Source organism: Simochromis diagramma, unplaced genomic scaffold (genome assembly GCF_900408965.1).
Source record: "Simochromis diagramma unplaced genomic scaffold, fSimDia1.1 OVJJ01000165.1, whole genome shotgun sequence".
In the NCBI taxonomy this organism is placed as follows: domain Eukaryota; kingdom Metazoa; phylum Chordata; class Actinopteri; order Cichliformes; family Cichlidae; genus Simochromis; species Simochromis diagramma.
Genome location: NW_024387467.1, coordinates 1120644 through 1139320, shown reverse-complemented (window position 1 = coordinate 1139320; position 18677 = coordinate 1120644). Strand labels below are relative to the sequence as shown.

The 18677-nt window shown below is 44.7% G+C and overlaps 1 protein-coding gene across 6 annotated transcripts in view; it reads left to right on the top strand.

Annotated features, from left to right (window-relative positions):
* The window catches only part of LOC120723441 (diacylglycerol kinase zeta-like), an 89166-nt gene that overhangs the window by 22024 nt on the left and 48465 nt on the right, over positions 1-18677 (top strand). For 3 of the 6 annotated variants that reach the window (XM_040014865.1, XM_040014867.1, XM_040014864.1), the window contains exons 2-11: positions 6375-7517; positions 12757-12865; positions 13283-13378; positions 16037-16114; positions 16590-16652; positions 17426-17482; positions 17623-17691; positions 17820-17891; positions 17971-18087; positions 18303-18368. In XM_040014865.1, coding sequence (XP_039870799.1) covers positions 6592-7517; positions 12757-12865; positions 13283-13378; positions 16037-16114; positions 16590-16652; positions 17426-17482; positions 17623-17691; positions 17820-17891; positions 17971-18087; positions 18303-18368 — 1653 coding nt within the window. In that variant the 5' untranslated portion in view covers positions 6375-6591. The remainder of the gene's footprint in view (positions 1-6374; positions 7518-12756; positions 12866-13282; positions 13379-16036; positions 16115-16589; positions 16653-17425; positions 17483-17622; positions 17692-17819; positions 17892-17970; positions 18088-18302; positions 18369-18677) is intronic. The other 3 variants (XM_040014868.1, XM_040014866.1, XM_040014869.1) reach the window with 2 other exon arrangements.

Below are 18677 nucleotides of genomic sequence, written 5' to 3'. Positions count from 1 at the left end.
AATTGAATAAAGCAATTGTTCTACATGTAATGTGCATTTCTGAGCCAAAGGCCAGCATGCTGTGGAAATTAGCTGCTCCCTTTGGATCGTGACTCTTGTATCGTCATGACAATGAAAGCATCGGTCATGTCAGATGGAACCAGAAGAGAGACTAGAACTGAAAGGTTGACGGAGTGTCTGTAGTCTGCTTTCAGATGACACTGTGACACGTCCTCTTACTGCCCTGCTGTTCAAATGCTTGTGATTAGAGGTATGTTAGCACAATTACTTACGCACGTCTACGTGTGTTTGTTAGTGTGATTTTCGCTGTGGTTTAGAATGGAAGCGTGTCACTGTTTAGCCTGACAATGGTGCAGAGTGGTAATAAGAGCAGGGCGCAGCTACCAGACAGAGAGTCAGTGTATCAGCTCTGTGGGCCGTTGTTCCTGTATTATTAGACGTCCCTCGACGCCAACATCATCAGTCCAACGTAAACATCTCAGCCTGACTGTTTTGCTGCTCTGGATCCTGAATGTCTTCTCAGTGCGCTGTGAAGGTTTCCTGTGGTTGGTTTAGTCCCGCCCCCCCACCAGGCTTTGGCTGCATGTGAGGGTGGGGGCAGAGAGGCAGAGGTTATTTGCATTCATTTGAGAAAATAAGGAAACATCTTTGCTAGCTGTCTCACTTTGTTGTTGTTGCCATTATTATTATTATTATTATTATTAATTTTGACTCTGTTTCCAGGAAACGTTTTCCCAGTAACTCGGTGTGTAGGTGTTGTTTTGCACCACTGCAGATCAAAACTTTGGGATCAATAAAGACGAACCTGTCTGTGCTTCTGTGGGAAAAGTCTGATCTGTGCATCACAACATGAGGGGGGCTGGGGGCTAAAAATGAAATGTAAGGAGCCCTTTACGTGCACTTTACATATAACCACTTAATCAACCACATCACATTCCAGTCAGTGTTTCCTCAGTGCCAGACTGCGCTGCTGTTCGGCTGTGTAACACACGGTGAGCGTTGCAGTGACGGCAGGATGTGGCACTGTTCTTGCTGGATGCAGCTGGATGGCTGAAGAACTTTGTGAGCTGCCTTGCATTCAGTATCTGTGGTTGTATATGGATGTGAGGCAGATCCACATGTGTTCCACCTGTTTCACCTTCCTGCTGCACGTGTACATTGATGCAGTTTTATAAACGGATTGTTTTTGCAAGCATCTTATTAAGAACACGAGCTATAGTTAAATTACAGTTCTTGTAGTCTTGCGTTTGACCGTCTCTTTAAATCAGAAATAGCTCTTCAGTGATGGAAAAACGCAGATCGTGGTGCAAAGCAAACAAGCCTGAAGCAGCAGAAATGACTGAAAGTCCTACCTGTGGTTCATCTGATGGCTCAGGTGGCGTGCAGAGCATGACGGCGTTCTAAAGTTACCTTTACTTTGTCGCAGCATAAGCGCACTCATTGCACTTTATGTTTTTTCTTCACATAAAGTCTGGAAGGCATTTATTAAGGTCAATATTACATATTGTAAATTTCAGCCATTGATCTGACAAACGTTAGTCTCAGTTATTGCTGCATTTCTGTTTGTAACAAATGTTACAAACAAACAACATTTTGAGAACGTTCTTGTTACTTTTGGTGAGACAGCAAGTTACTGTTTCCCGTCACTGTACGCCTTCAAAGGTGAAACCAGTTTAAACAGTAACACATGACAGAGTCCTATTGGTGGATTAATCACCAGGATGTTGATTCAGACGCTGCCTGCAGTGGAGGTAGAAGAAACAGGCTGAGGTAAATCTACCATCATAGCTCACTGGGGCAGCAGGCGACCATATGCTATACAGTATGGCTGAGAGCGGCCGGCCCGGGTTCGAATCCGACCTGCGGCCCTCCCCGTCAGTCTTCACTGTTTCTATCAAATAAAGCCAGAAAAGACCCCAAAAATCTGCCATCAGGATGTAAAATAATCTGATTGCTGTGTGTGATAGCTGCAAAGCCCCTCTAATAATGAAGTGTTGGTGTATAGAGGTGATTGCCACATAGCTCTGAGGCGTTGTTTCACTCCAATAGAGGAAAACCACATTTATCTAGAGCACTCTTTGTGTGCTTGCGTTGCAGACCACTGCTTTTCATGTAAATATTTAAGCCAACAGATCAGAGCTCTGCAACGCCTCACACCCTTTGGCACACTTACGGACTAAAAATCTTTAATTTTTGGTGAAGTGTAAAAATAGTTTCCTAAAGTAGCTGCTCATTGTAAAGATGCTTTCAATGCAGACCTGTTCTTAGTGGGCTCTTCCCTTGTACCGCAGGCATTTATACCACCAGACCATGCCACAGACTGAACGCTGCACACATCATTTATTGCACTGCTTAGTGAGAGCGGCACACCTTGAAATGTCAAGGCTAGCTTACCAAGATGGGATGGTGGAGCCTTATTAATGTCTCATTGTGGGTTCCACCAGCCAATAAGAAGTATTTTTAGCTGCATGCACTTAGCCAGTCAAACGATGACGTGCTGTATCAAATTCTTGGACGGAGACCACATTTGTTTCCTGTTTGCAATGACTGTTATCGTCCCATGATGATAATCATGTGAATACTTGGTCGGTTATTGAGAATAGTCTAAATCAACCCCAAGCACACTTTAAAGCAGACTTGTTGTTCTTGTGATTAATTTCACAACATTTTTCTGGCACACTTTGGTAATTTCATCCCACAGTGTCAGTGAGAGAATTTGAAATGACTGTTGTTAATGGAAATGAGGGCAGAGCTCGTCCACAGTGGATGCCTCGGAGCACCACGATGTCAACATTGTATGTATGTTGAATTACACTCGAGGGAGAAGACTTAACATCCAGCTGAGCACTCTGTGACCTGCTGCAGGATAACTGTCACTGAGCTGTGTCATTTAACTTGAAGAAGTAAAGTGCTGGAAAACATTTAGAGCACATATTGTGTGATCTCTCTGCATCCCAGAGTCCCTCACTTGACCAGTGAAAGTTACTGGGAGTGTGCATTGGTCTGAACATTTGGAACATCTGTATGTAAGCAGTCAAAAACCCTGCTGGTGTTCACAAGTTTGTACTAAAGCTGCACATACTAGTAAATTATCCCAGCATGCAAAGTTGTGTTGCAGGGCATCACTTGAGCCCAGCTCCGAGCAGCAACGTGTTGATGCGCGAGTACGTGCGGCGGTGTGGCTGCGCGTACTCACGCCCAACTTCAAAGTTCTTTGAGCGTTTTCCAAAGAGTCAAACTGTCTGTTTTAGTGTGTTTTACATTAAAGATGGTGGACTGTGGTTGGCCCCTGATGCATCCATCAGTCTGCTTTTTCCACAGCCCTGCTGATTATTCATTCAGCACAGTTAAAGTTTGGCAAGCACGCCGCGAGAGTTTTACCAGAAACACAACAATTCGATTTTTCTTCTAAGTATGAAAAGAGCCTTAAGGTTTGAAATAAAGCAGAAAAATGGTAACGGTGCTAATAACTGAAGGAACATGCACTGCAGTGAGACCGCACCTGTGACACACAACTGTTCCAGCTGTGTGGTGTGGTTGCACGGTGTTCTGCTAAGCACCCAGTTAGTGCTGGGAAACTGCAACTGCTCTGTGGGAAGCTTGGCTTTGTAGAGCGACAGCAACTGGTTTGGCTGCTTGAAAAATGCACGTTTACATTTTTAAAGATTATATAACAAAAAGTATTTGTTGACAGCTCGACTGCGGGGGTGTCTGATGGGTTATTACTGAGTACTTTCATCCCATCGCTGCCTCACTTTGGCCCATTGTGGGATTAGAGCCGGAGAAAGAAGCCGTTATGTAACAGAAAACACATCGCGGAGGAAAATATTAGAAGGAACTGTAGACATATCCAGTCTGTTACTGTCATATAACTTGTGTGTGACTCTTTTGAGCTTATCCCAGTTAAAAAACAACTGTTGTGTTGGAAACTAAGAAGTTGTAGATTAATCATCCGAGTCACATCAGCCTGCAGTAAGTCACTCTGGTTCTGATTGTGGTTACGTAACCGTAAGGATCAAAATGTGCCCACATTCAAGATTCAGAATAGAAGAAATGTATGTCAGTGTGATGATCTCTGAACGTAGTGAGTGGCAGAGCCGTTTGCTGCTGAATGTCAAGCTGATTTCTGTAGGCGAACAGAGGAGGTTTCGGTGGGCTAATGAGTCTGTGATGGGACTTCCTGTGATACCCGAGGTTTCAGCTTCACGGTTCTAAACGCCTTTTTCTCGCTTTACTGTCCTCATCCGATGCGCTGCGTGATCTTCAGTTTGCTCTTATACGTTCAGTTAGTCACACCACATGTCAAACGTTCTGCCCCACTGTTATCATCTCATCTGTCGTATCGAGGTTCGTTTGTGGTGGTGTGTGCTTCGCTCTGTTTCTTGTAAATTCAGTGTTAGAAAAACGGAACTAGAACAGAAACGGTTCAAAACTGTCTTAAGTTCCATCCAGTCATCTTGGCTGACTTTCATTTATAGAAAATGTTTTCTGTTATTTATCAAGACGAGAAACACAAACAAATATCTTTGTACAGTCATGGTGAATTAAAGCACAGCTTTAAGGCTTCATAGATCCGTAGTTTGCTGGTCTGGAGCATTCGGGTGTTGCTAACATGATGAGGAGGAGGAGGAAAGACATCAGCAGTGATCTTAGAGAATATTTAAAAATGTGACGTGTTGTTGTTCATCTCAGGTTAACTGGTTTGCCAGCAGCCGAGCGAGCTGCTGAAGCTTATTGCTGAGTATAATAGTGTGAGCATTAACAAACTGTTGGGTTGCTGATGGGCGAACACAGAACAAAGCCACGGATGGTAAAATGAGCTGGTCGTTCACCGCTTAACCGTGTTGTTCAGACGTGTGACTCGTACAAGCTGTCTATATGCAGAGTCTCATAATCTCCTGATTAAATATCTACACTCATTTCCTGTTTGCTACCCACCAAGCCAACGCTACGAAGCATGCTTCCTCACTTCACTTATTTAAGGATGAAGAGCCTTTTAAACAATCTGCCTGTTCACGCCGCGGGAAGCTCCACGTAGAATTGATTTTTCTAGTTAAAAAGCAAAGAAAACGCTGTGTTTGGTCACAGCTTCGTCTACTGATGACCTCTTTTCTGGTCTTGCTGACTCTCGAGGATCGTATTGTTTAGACAGCGTCGACAGCCGCAGGGCCCAAATTCATATTTCAAAGACCACAGAAGATGAAGTTTATACAAATACTGAATAGCTGGCCTATGTGGCACACATCCACAGGAATCTAATTTTAACCACTCGCACACTTCAGTCAGCGGTTGGAGGTCAAATTGATGCAACATTTTTCAGTTGCTAAGTATGTGGCTATGGTCAGATTTCAGAGCTGAGCTTTGGTTTCATGCTTTGTCATCTCTGAGGGCATAAATTGATACTTCTCAGAATCAGGAACTGAAATTTATTTTAGCACTTTTATATTTACATTTGACTTCTTCTGAAGAACCACAAAGATTAGATTGACTGATCGAATGTTACCTTTATTTAGTAACTCTAACTCTAATTTGAGTGATTCTTCTGACTGGAAAGTGAAGCTGTGTGTTTTATTAAGATACGTGACACTACAGTCCACCCTGCTGTGCTGCGTCACACTACGGTCCCTGTGCTCACACATGAGCCTTTTCATTGGAAGCAGCTTCACAGCTGCAGTGAACAGTGTAGCTGCTAGTAAAGCAACTTATCAATTAAACGTTTCACTTTATATTGTAACGATCCTACAATAATGATGTGACCCTGTATAGGCTTTAGTTTATATTTATGATACAATAAGTCTTAGTAGGTATGTGTGTGTGTGTGTGTGTGTGTGTGTGTGTGTGTGTGTGTGTGTGTGTGTGTGTGTGTGTGTGTGTGTGTGTGTGTGTGTGTGTGTGTGTGTGTGTGTGTGTGTGTGTGTGTGTGTGTGTGTGTGTGTGTACCTGTTTAGATGTCTTTGTGGGGACCAAAATCCCGGTCCTCACAAGTTTGAGACTCAAAATGTGGTTTTAGTGTCAGGGTTATGGTTAGACATTCATTTTTTTAAGGTTAGGGTGAGCGGCCAGGGAAAGCATTATGTCAATGAGATGTTCCCACAAGGACATGAATACACACCCGTGTGTGTGTGTGTGTGTGTGTGTGGGGTGTCAGATGTTTTGGTATCAATAAAGTTTTGGTCATAATTTGATTGACTTTGAAGAAAGCAGCACTGCATCATGAAACAGCAAGTTAGATCATCACACCTGAGAACAGCTGATTCAGTCTGATTTGTTTGGAGGTTCTTTTAGTCGTTAACCTCAGTAAACTCCTTGGTGGGAACATTTTTCTCTGTTAATGAGAAATGACAGATTCTGTAACGGCCTGTTTGCCTCTGCAGCATTTCCAAAGGAGGGCTGGAGAGTCAGAGATGTCCAGCAGTAGCTGTACCAGCTTCGAGTGGAGGAAACCAATCTTCGGTCGCATGGATATCTGATATCTGACTGCTAACCCGCAGTCAATGAAGACAAGGAAAGGGCACTGTGTGTTCTTTACCCAACCGCATCTCATCAGATGCATTTTGAGTAGCAGTGTACTATATCGCTCTCCAAGTCGAGATGGATTTGTTTTTCCAGCGACACTTTGGTCGACGCCAAAAAAGACAAAAGCATTTTGCTGCAGTGCGTCACAAATGTCCCTCTGTTCAGGCCAGTAAAGCCAGGAGGCGCTCCAGCGTCGGTCTGCCCTCTGTAGCATTAGTACAGTCCAGACGCTCCTCTGTCGGTTTGCCTCTGGTTTGCACTGACCAGCGCAGGCGCCCGAGTGTTGGCCTACTAGTGGCTAGTGGACAGAAGCGACAGTCTATCATCGAGCTTGGGCTAACAAATGCAAGTGAAGGACCAGGAAGAGGAAGACATCGTCCCTGCTGCTCAGTCTCCTGTGCACGTCGTTCGAAAGTGAAATCTATCGAACCTCATTTACTGGGATCCTCTATGTTACTGGCAAGTGTAGTGCATATGGGCACAGGACTGAAAAAGGAAGAAGAGGATGAAGAGGGCATGGATGTCTCCCCGTGCTCCTGTTCTGAGTCAGGTGAGGAAGAAGAAAGCGATGATGAAGCTGATGAAGAAAGCTTCACCCTGGCAGCTCACAGGCACCTAACGCAGGCTGTGGTTACGGAGAACATCAAAGCCCGGCCCTTGCTCTGGCCTCCTCGCTGTCTGAGACGAAATTCCTCACACTTGCTTCCGGCAGACTCCGTGTTTCAGGACAACGAAGCAGGGTTTGGCGTCTTCGGCCGATATAATCCATTAGAGTCGAGTCTCAGTACAGCGAAGTTGACGAACGCAATGTCGACTTCCGTGACCAGTCCCAGCCTTGGCCAGCCGGCTCCAGCAGGCCTGAGCTTTGATGTTGGGGCGGCTGCAGCAGATGCTACCTCGTGTGGCTCCATGCTCCATAAAGGCTGTTCCTCTCCACTAGATGGACCCCAGCAAAGCATTCATTACAATCCTTACCAGGATACATGGGACAACTTCCTCTCGTATGTCTCTCTCTCACACACACACACACACACACGCACACACACGCACACACGCACGCACACACGCACACGCACGCACACACGCACACACACACACACACACACACACACACACACCTCTAACATAGACCTGACAGAACTGGTGTTTTATGTTTTGCAGACATACATTTTTTTTCCTCCGATGTTAAAAAATTACAGTGACATGTAACTAAATAATAACTAAGCAGCAGTGTATTATTGTGCTGGTTCAGTTTAATTCTATAGTCAGACTAATTTACTGGCAGCATACAGGGGCTTGCAAAAGTATTCGGCCCCCTTGAACTTTTCCACATGTTGTCACATTACAGCCACAAACATGAATCAGTTTTATTGGACTTCCAGGTGAAAGACCAACACAAAGTGGTGCACACGTGAGAAGTGGAACGAAAATCAAACATGACTCCAAACATTTTTTACAAATAAATAACTGCAAAGTGGGGTGTGTGTAATTATTCAGCCCCCTGAGTCAACACTTTGTAGAACCAGCTTTTGCTGCAGTTCCAGCTGCCAGTCTTTTAGGGTCTGTCTCTACCAGCTTTGCACATCTACAGACTGAAATTCTTGCCCATTCTTCTTTGAAACAGCTCCAGCTCAGTCAGATTAGATGGGCAGCGTTTGTGAACAGCAGCTTTCAGATGTTGCCACAGATTCTGGATTGGATTTAGATCTGGACTTTGACTGGGCCGTTCTAACACATGGATATGTTTTGTTTTAAACCATCCCATTGTTTCCTGGCTTTATGTTTAGGGTCGTTGTCCTGCTGGAAGGTGAAGCTCCGCCCCAGTCTCAAGTCTTTTGCAGACTCCAAGAGGTTTTCTTCCAAGATTGCCCTGTATTTGGCTCCATCCATCTTCCCATCAACTCTGACCAGCTTCCCTGTCCCTGCTGAAGAGAAGCCCCCCCAGAGCATGATGCTGCCACCACCATATCTGACAGTGGGGATGGTGTGTTCAGAGTGATGTTCAGTGTTAGTTTTCCTCCACACACAGCGTTTTGCATTTTGGTCTCATCTGACCAGAGCAGCTTCTTCCACATGTTTGCTGTGTCCCCCACATGGCTTGTGGCAAACTGCAAACGGGACTTCTTATGGTTTTCTGTTAACAGTGGCTTTCTTCTTGCCACTCTTCCATAAAGGCCAACTTTGTGCAGTGCACGACTAATAGTTGTCCTGTGGACAGATTCCCCCACCTGAGCTGTAGATCTCTGCAGCTCGTCCAGAGTCACCATGGGCCTCTTGGCTGCATTTCTGATCAGCGCTCTCCTTGTTGGGCCTGTGAGTTTAGGTGGACGGCCTTGTCTTGGTAGGTTTACAGTTGTGCCATACTCCTTCCATTTCTGAATGATGGCTTGAACAGTGCTCCGTGGGATGTTCAAGGCTTGGGAAATCTTTTTGTAGCCTAAGCCTGCTTTAAATTTCTCAGTAACTTTATCCCTGACCTGTCTGCTGTGTTCTTTGGACTTCATCGTGTTGTTGCTCCCAATGTTCTCTTAGACAACCTCTGAGGCCGTCACAGAGCAGCTGTATTTGTACTGACATTAGATTACACACAGGTGCACTCTATTTAGTCATTAGCACTCATCAGGCAACGTCTATGTGCAACTGACTGCACTCAGACCAAAGGGGCTGAATAATTACGCACACCCCACTTTGCAGTTATTGATTTGTAAAAATGTTTGGAATCATGTCTGATTTTCGTTCCACTTCTCACGTGTGCACCACTTTGTGTTGGTCTTTCACCTGGAAGTCCAATAACATTGATTCATGTTTGTGGCTGTAATGTGACAAAATGTTGAAAGGTTCAAGGGGGCCGAATACTTTTCAAAGCCACTGTAGATCATTTTTCTGCTTAATGTGAGACCCAGTGTTTCTTTGAAGATAGCTGAGCAGACCCATCAGCTTAAAGACACCTCATAATGTAACAGGGAGAGCTATGACCTTTAGCTCTACACTAATGAATATTTGAATGTCAGTGATCACATGACACTGGCGTTACCGTTGCAGGATCTGAGGGCTGATCTACGCTGCTGTGTTTTTCACTGGCAACTCAAATCAAACTTTGAGCTCCTTGGTGAGATGAAGACTGGAGGTTAGAGCAGCTGACTAGCAAAGCGCGAGTAGCTGGTTCGAGACCCTGAACAATGCTGGCGTTTCCTTTCTGAGATACCCGACAGAAATAAGAATGAGAAACCACTTGACTTCACTATAGTTAGAAATACCTGCTTCAGTCTTCTTGTGGCAGCTGTGGGAACAACATCTGCACAGTTATCTCACACACAGGCTAATTCTCTCAAACCCTCACAGTAAAGTTTGTGTTCCCTGAAACAAAGTGCAGCTTCTTCACTAACCGTCGCGCCTTCTGCTTCACGTACAAATATAATCTAAGAAAAAGAGCTTTCTTTCAGGCTGCCGTGCTTCATAAAGCACTAAATAAAACTGAGCTGCATATTGAATATTAAAGAAGTCTGTGGAAATGTTGAAATGACACCATAACATAGAGCTGTGGGAATGTTTGTATCACACACAGCAGCGTGTTCAAGGCCCTGCAGTCAAAAAAGATGCAAATTAGGGAAAATGTCCGATGGTTTTAGCAGAAGTAACGTCCATTTCTACCAACCGACCCTTCATGATGATCCGTCACTACATGTCAGACGTGGTCAAACAGTTGGGACGTCACAGCAGTGTGTTTGTGTGTCTGTGGCATGTTCAGGATGTGTGCAGTGAGCTGCAGGCACCAATCAGATCTTAGAAATGCTAAGTATTGGCGTGGAGGGCACCCTGTTTGGATGGGTGTTGGTGATCAGTGATGCTTTAATACAACCTCTTTTTATTAGCCTGTGATCAATGTCTAAAACGGTGCATCGTATTTTAATACTCATGTTTACAGCTGTCAGAAAAATGACAAATGCTACACAATTTTGTGGCAAAACACAGATGTGAGTGTGATATGAAGTAAGGAAGGGTTAAGCTAACAGGCAGCGCACCATTATGCCTGTTAGGGGGGGGGCAGGATCTTGCTTCAGTCCATTAAAACAAGTTTTGAAATCCTTGCTAGTTATTTTGCTCTGTGGCTGCTTTTTACATTTTTCTGACGATTATGAGCAACGACTGTTTTCTACTAAGCCGCCTGTTATCTCAGTGTTCATCGTGATTAACAGGCAGTCAGCAGCCTGGCTGGGCAGCTGAAGCTTCTGCTACGTGTAGTTGTTGGTTAGACTCCAGTTATGCTCTGATGTGTGGTGCTGTACATCTGCCCAAACTGGGACGCTTACGTGACTTCTTGTTACCAGTAATGCATAACATGCAGTCACCAGCACAGCCGTAACTGCCCACACACTTGCTGTACGTGCGCTGTTACACCCACGCACCACCGTGTCAGCCAGAATCACAGCAGTATGAAATATGCAGAGCAGCTTCTGACTCACACGTAGCTCGTGCTTTATGCAAATAAATAATAAACATTTCTTTTCCAAATGTGAATGACTTTGAATAGTCAATGTCTTCATGTTTATTGAAAATGAAAAGGGAAAACTGTGCAAATAAGAAAGACCCAAACTCCCCACGCTGCTGTGCAACCTTCATCGACCTTCTTTGCTTCTTTGTGTTACTGTGTCTGGTGTTTTCCACAAACAGATTGGTACCCTGAAACAAACACAGTTAATGGTAAAAGGTATCAAAGACATGACTGAATCCTGAGCAGGGCTGTCTGGAGATATGCTGGGCTCCGTCTGTACATGACATCATTTATGACCATTTGAAAACGCGTCCCGTCAGAGACTTTGCATCGAAGACTCCACAGACTGTGAATAGAACTGAAGACTTTGTGTTGCTTTGAGGCCATTTGGCAGAAATCTGTAATTCCCACAATAATAACAGTCACATTTTCTGAATCCTAACAAAAATACCTACGTTTCGATGTATGATTTGTGTAGGGTAGGGTGAAAATTGAGCGAGGAAGAAGAATTTGGTCAGACGTGAAGAACAGATTCAGAAAACTAGAGTGGTGCGCTCTAGCTGAGCTGCATAGCAACCATAGCGACGCATGTATTTTCTGAAAAATCTCCACGGTGTCACTGAAAACTTCAACAGGGATTTTACGAAAACAGTAAGAGACACGAAACAGCTGAATTATTTGGTAGTAGCCCAATAATTTGAGTGCACTTTAAAGTTGGAGTGGTGTTTGTACGTGAAAGTGTGAGGAAGGAGTTGAGCTTGAAAAGAAGCAAGTTTGAGTGCAATTTGGGATGTTTGCCATTCATTTCAATAGGAGAAAAAAAACTATATTTTATAACGTGTAAAAGTAATAAATACCAACAGATATAGCCTTCATAAGCAGAAATAGCAGAATTTTTTAAAATTGAACCATGAAAGCAGCACAGAAACTGTGGAAGTGGTTTAACAGCAGAAAACAGGAGTGACTTGAAGATTAGGAACTCAAGAGATGTCCAGAGATGTATTCTAAGACACTTCTTCAGCTGAGAGTCAGAGAGGAGAAACACAGTTTTACTTGCAGCAAGAGCAGCCACAGAGCGCTCGCACGGAGTGAGGGCTCCGGGACTCTGCCCTGGTCTTTATACATCAGCAGGTGTTTGTTCCTTACATTGGTGTGTGTGTGTGTGTGTGTGTGTGTGTGTGTGTGTGTGTGTGTGTGTGTGTGGTGTGTGTGTGTGAGTGTGTGTGTGGGGTCAGAGTGTGACCCCATAGAGACTTCCCTAAACCTGCTGGTCTGGACGTCCAGCATTTCATCTAAACAAAAGGCACTTGGACTAAAACAGACATCGTTACGTTTATCCTGCCACAAAACAATAAGAGAAGCTACGACCTCTCCCACGCCCCCAGGGTGTGCATGCCAGAGCGCTCTGGAATGCACACAACAGCCTAAGTCATCAAAAGGTCAACATGCAGTATTCTACCACATGCAAACTTATATCACTAAAAGCTTATACTGACTGCTAAGTGCAATTTTCCATTGACAATAGTGTAAATGCCTCAGCATTCACACGACTGCTTGCACGTGTGTGTGTGCGTGTGTGTGCGTGCGTGCGTGTGCATGCGTGTGTGCGTACGTGTGTGTGTGTGTGTGTGTGTGCGTGCGTGCATAGACCTCCACATATGTTCCTGTCACCTTTTGTTACCTTGACGACTTTGCGTTTTCTCTGTTTTCTCGGACGCTGACAGTTTTCCTGGTCTTTGTGTTTCCAGAAAAGCCATAGCCAAGTCCGGTCTGCACCATCTTCCCTGTCAGCCCAGCACATCCTCTGTGACCAGGACCGACCCAGAAGCAAACATCTCCAGCACTGTGGACTGGACTGTGAGTGTGACGGAGACGTACAGGGTCGGCTCTTTATGCCATGTCAGACTGCTCAGCAGAACAGCTGGATTATCAGGAGAGGGAAAGCTACGGCTTTCATAGGCTTAGGAATCAGGAAAGCATTTCATTGGGTCTTCAGTCCATCTTGTGTCTGCCAATGAGAAGCACATTAGACTGAATCATACTGTATGAAATATTAACATTTGGGTATGGGGTTTTTTTTTTCTTGCTAGCTGATCGTGGTTCACTCACAGGATTTTTCACAGTGATTTGTCTTCTGTCAAACACTGTGCACATTTCATCAGTGAGCTGATACTTCAGATCTTTCATTGACGGTCCGTAGGAACCGCAGCTCTTCTTTCAGCTTCTGTCCTTTTCTTAGCTCTTCTTTGTCTCTCTCCATGTTTGTCTCTGTAGGAGGTAGCTGTGTATGGAGATCATATCTGGTTTGAAACAAACGTGTCTGGAGACTACTGCTATGTGGGAGAACAGCACTGTATTGCCAGATTACTGGTTAGTATCTGCCTGTGTGTTTCCAGCCCGGCCCGAGTTCTGTGCAGCCGCCTGCACTCACACTGCTCTTTGTTCTGTTTGGGGTAGAGTGTGATTTATACATGGCTCCAGGTTTTCTTTACTGTGTTACACTGAATGTTTATACAGTCGCATGCTTCCACGTGCACCTGCTCAATGTCTGCTGCTTTCTACAAGTCCTTGCATTAACATCAACAACTAAGCAACCGACTTACGGAGAACACGCATAACAATCTGGAGGAGATCAGTGTGAAAGCATCTCCTTGCACAGTGTGTACTGGCTGCTCAGCAAACATACTGTTAAGTTTTCTTGGCAACAGCTTTAAACAAATGACAAGTTACTGGAAGCAACAAGAAGCAGAATTTAGACTGGTCAACCCCTCCAGCTTCTGTGGACGCAGTGAAACAGCTATGAGCACCACCAGCTAGCAGGTGTGCATCACACTCCCAGTCCCAATTAGGGATGGGTATCGTTTAGGTTTTATCCGATACCAGTGCCAAACCGGTACTTTTTGAAACGGTGCCGGTGCTTAAAGAATGGAGAACACAAACCTCTCACGTTTTTATTTTTAGCAGTCTCTTTTTTTCTGCAAAATGATAACCACCGTCCAGCCCCACGCACGGGGCGATCCGCGCTAACTCACTAATGGAGATTTACCACACCCGCAGTAGATGTGCTCGGTGTGAGGTCTCGCAGCAAGCTATCAAATACGGCGCATTTCTCGGCTTTTAAAACAACGCTATGGGTCGCCAGGTGTTTCATCAGATTCGAGGTCTTACCTCCTTTGCACAGTATCAGCTTAAAGCACTTGTTGCTGCTGAGTTTGCATCTTTTGCTGTGAAGTACAGCCAGACTTTGACCGCTTCGCCTTGGGTGTTTTTAATCTGTAGCTCTGCTCTAAAAGAACCTGGGCCCGCCTACTATCCTTGGAAAGGTAAAATGATTGGCTAGAATCCAAAGTGTATCACAGCTCAGGTTACTACCGTTTATGCCATAATGGCACCGGATATCGGTACCCATCCCTAGTCCTAACGGGACACCCTGAATGAGCAATGAGCTGCACTCGGTGTCTTTATAAAGTGCTGCTGGTAAGAAGAGACGTTACAGTCTTCACATGTGAGACTTGCACAGTAAGAACTCCAACATTTTATCACGGTTTAGTCAACATTCCCAAAAACCCTTTGACAGAATTCCCATTTATTTCAGGGTTTAACTTTCTATAGAGTGAGATTGTTATGTTGCCTGCAGTTTAATGACTTCATCTGAAGTTTTTCAGTTGTTTTTCTTGATTGGCGAGCGATATCTAGGGTGTTTGGGCTCGAACACGTGCATCCAAGTTCTGAGATGGAGATGTGAAGGACATTTGCATTAGTGACAACAAGATCCTCCTTCAGACTAGAACAACCTAGCACACCTAGCCTATCCAAGCATGCCAGCTTTTGTCTCCAGGAGAAACCGTCCACATTGTCTGCTTGGCTCGTTCTGCTCTGGATCAGTGGAGTTCAGCGTGCTCTCCACAAACTAAGCACACAGCTCCACCTCTGACACTACCACATAAACACTTAAGTGCACCTCTTATTAAAAACTGCATCAGTCTCTCTTTTTAATGTGAGCCGTTAGCGTTCAGGGATAGCAAACCAATATCTCCCACAGGCTGTTCCACCACATTTACAGTACATCTGTAAACTCATGCACTCATTCATGTTTGGTGGCTGGAGAAACCTGCATGACGTATACTTGTTTCTGTCTGTATCCTAATTCCCGTCGACCTCACTCATAAAAATGTTGACTAATCAGATGCAAATGACCGACCTTTTCAGTTGGTGATGGGAGAGCATTTTCACTACTGTGTTTTAAAAAAAATCAGTGCAGTGCTGCTTTTGTAAACATCTGTAAATATGTGAAAAGTCCAAAGGTTTGTAAAAAGATGCAGCCGAGTCAGTGCCACAGGCTGTGGGGGAGAGCTGTGCTGGTTACAGGCTGCCTTCAGTGTCCGATCACTAGGAAATAACAGGGTTCTGTTGAAAATAGTCATTCTGTGTTTGAACCATGAACTCGTCCCAGGTTCTCCTGTATTCTGTCTTATCATTCAGTGACATAGCGACAAGTAAATCAATAGATAATATAGTTCTTGTAATGTGTGTATATGAGTGAGACCTGCCCACCTCCTGAGCCACTGGACTGAAAAGTTATTATTTCCATTTGCCGGCTGTATGAGGCCTGAACCCCTGAGTGCTTTGATTCATCTGGGATAGTAAACACGGATCGCTGTGTTTCTATAATAATAATAACATGCACACTGAAGCTGCTCTCCTGCAGCACCGTGTCAGCTCATATCACTGTCAGACACATGCTGGCTGTATCACACGCACAAAGCCGTCATATTTTTAGATACTGTCAAGTCATATCATTGCTATGTTGTGTATCTGTGGTGGTTTCACTCACGTGGTGCAGGACTGTCTCCCAGTGGTCATAGATGGAATTAAGGCTTCATAGTGACTGCTGTTCTTTGAGGCTCATAAAGCAAATGAACGACTACAACACAAGAACCCTGTTTTTTTTTCTCCTGTTCATGTGATTTAATTGTTAATCAATGTTTCTATTCAGAGCTGATCACCTTTTCCCTTTTTTCTTTCTAGCAAAAGTCTGTCAGTCGAAGGAAGTGTGCTGCCTGTAAGATCGTCGCTCACACCGTCTGCATAGAACAACTGGAGAAGGTATAACGCTGCCTGTGAGGATACATGAAGACACAGAGGTGTATATTAGTCCTTATGACTACCAGTAAGGTGAGTCTCTGTCCCAGAGACTCTGTGCCTTTATTATCACAGAGAAGTGTGAAGCAAACTGAACGCTCTCTAGAGCAGGGGTGTGCAGCTCCAGTCCTGCAGCTTTTAGATGCATCCCTACTCCAACACAGCTGAATCCGATGGTTGGATTCCCTCTTCGGCAGCCATCACGTTTGGCCTGATAACAAACCATTCATTAGATTCAGGTGTGTCGCAACAAGGATGCATCTAAAAGCTGCAGGAGCGCAGCTCTCCAGGACTGGAGTTGGACACACCTGGAAATCTAACATGGATCCAGTGTTGATTGCAGCTGGTGATGATTCTGTATGTCAGTGCAGTCGAATTCATCATTTGTAAGCAGAGGACAACAGGTTGTGTTTGACTGAGCGTCCTGTCTGATCTGCAGTTTCCCGGCTCTAAAGCTATTCTTATGGATGCCACGCTACCCGTCAGTGACCCCAGCTTTAGAGTGAGATACACAGAACTCGTCCTTGTCTTCTTTCTCTGTCCTCTCTCCTCCTCTCTGATCCTCGGCCTGATGGGACTGCACAGGTTGATCGTGGGTGCTCTGAACCTTACATCAGTCTATTATAATGAATCACTGCACAGCAGCATGGGATGAGGGGTGGTTTGGCATATGCCACTCAAAAATAATTATTGTTGATGGAGATGTCATTTCCACTGGGAACAGGTGTAGGTATTTAGACACTGAGTGAATCAGCGTGGAAGCTAATCCAGGGCAGACACGTCCTCTGAAAATTCTTCTTCTGTCAGGGTCCTTTTTTCTGAAATCCTTCAAATTTGGTCCTCTCGTTTTTCTTGTGGTGTGATAATCTGATAATCTTGACGGTTTGGGTGCTTTGATCTGAAAACACAAGGAGGTCATTGATCTGAAGCTGCTTTCTGAAAGTGTTCTGGTGTAGGAAACTATCAAAAAGGGCCACGATTGGTTGCAGACACAATGCCAGGATGGAGGTAGCGCTACACAGTGCTAACTAAAGATGTGTGTCGTCACACCTGTGTGACGTAATTCTTGCTTGGGGGGTCCCGTCTGCTTGTTCCTTTCTGTCAGCGTGTCCTGTTGAGGAAGTCATGACCCTTAACTGTAAGACACATGACACCTAATCGGCCTGGTCCCACAGGCGTGTCGGTGCTGCTTACCCAGGAAGTGTGCCAGTCAGAGGCCCAGTGTTCAGCTGTGCCGTTAGACCCCGGTAACCCTCTTCTTCTTCTCTGCTCCAGATTAATTTCAGGTGTAAACCATCATTCAGAGAATCAGGATCCAGAAATATTCGAGAGGTGAGTTCTGGTTTCTTTCTTTCTCTGGGGTTCAAACCTGCTGCTGCAGCTGGATCATCGTACAGTCACAGCTATAAACACTCATGTTCGTTGAATTCTGAGTGTTGTAAATTTCTGCTGTGTTTTTTGTGTGTGCTCAGCCCATTGTGGTTCGCCATCACTGGGTGCATCGGAGACGACAAGAAGGCAAATGCAGACAGTGTGGGAAGGTGTGGAAATGATTGTCTTACTGACGAGCAGTAGCGCTGTTGTCCTAAACATCTGCTTTGCATCTTTAACTGAACAGAAGTGGAAACAAGTTTAATTTTTATAGCAGTTTCTCCTTCTGTGCTTTCAGGGCTTCCAGCAGAAGTTTGCGTTCCACAGTAAAGAGATTGTTGCCATCAGCTGCTCGTGGTGCAAACAGGCTGTGGGTACCAAACTGATGCCGTTCATGTCTCCAGAGCTCAATAAATGCACATATTATAACCATGCATTTCTTCCATTAGTACCACAACAAGGTTTCTTGCTTCATGCTGCAGCAAATTGAGGAAGCTTGTCCAATGGGTGCTCATGCTGCCCTCATAGTTCCACCCACATGGATAATTCGGGTCAAACGCCATCAGGTAACGCTGTTCTTAGTGCTTCCATCCTGCTTCAATTATGAGGTCATTTTGTTGTCTGCTGTCATTCAGGCAGCCATCAGTCAGATCAGTGGTTTCATGTTACTGCAGGTCCTTTAAGTGGTGTGTGGATAGAATAAAAGGAACTGTGGGGAGTAGTGATGGCAGTACAAATGATGAAATGATGTGAAATCAGCTGCTTTTTCTCTATCTCACAGTCATCGATGAAGTCCAGCAAAAAGAAAAAGAGAACATCGTTCAAGAGGAAAAGCAGCAAAAAAGAGGTTAGTCTTGTGCTACAGGGTGGGCTAAGTCACACTGCAGAGGAAGCTTGAACTCTGGCGTCTTAAGCAAACAGCGAAGCCTGTCTAGTGTTTGTGAGTCTTTGTCATCTTAAATCAACACACGAACACTTTATATATTTTATTTTTGGAAAAAGAACCTTTGAACAGCACGTTTCCGATGATATCATCCAAACACGGAGGGCAAGCTCAACCCCGGTTCACATGCTGACATCTTTGTACAGTCCATGCATCAACGTTAGTGCCTTACCTACATTTATACACGTTGTAAAGATGCTATATGACTCCATT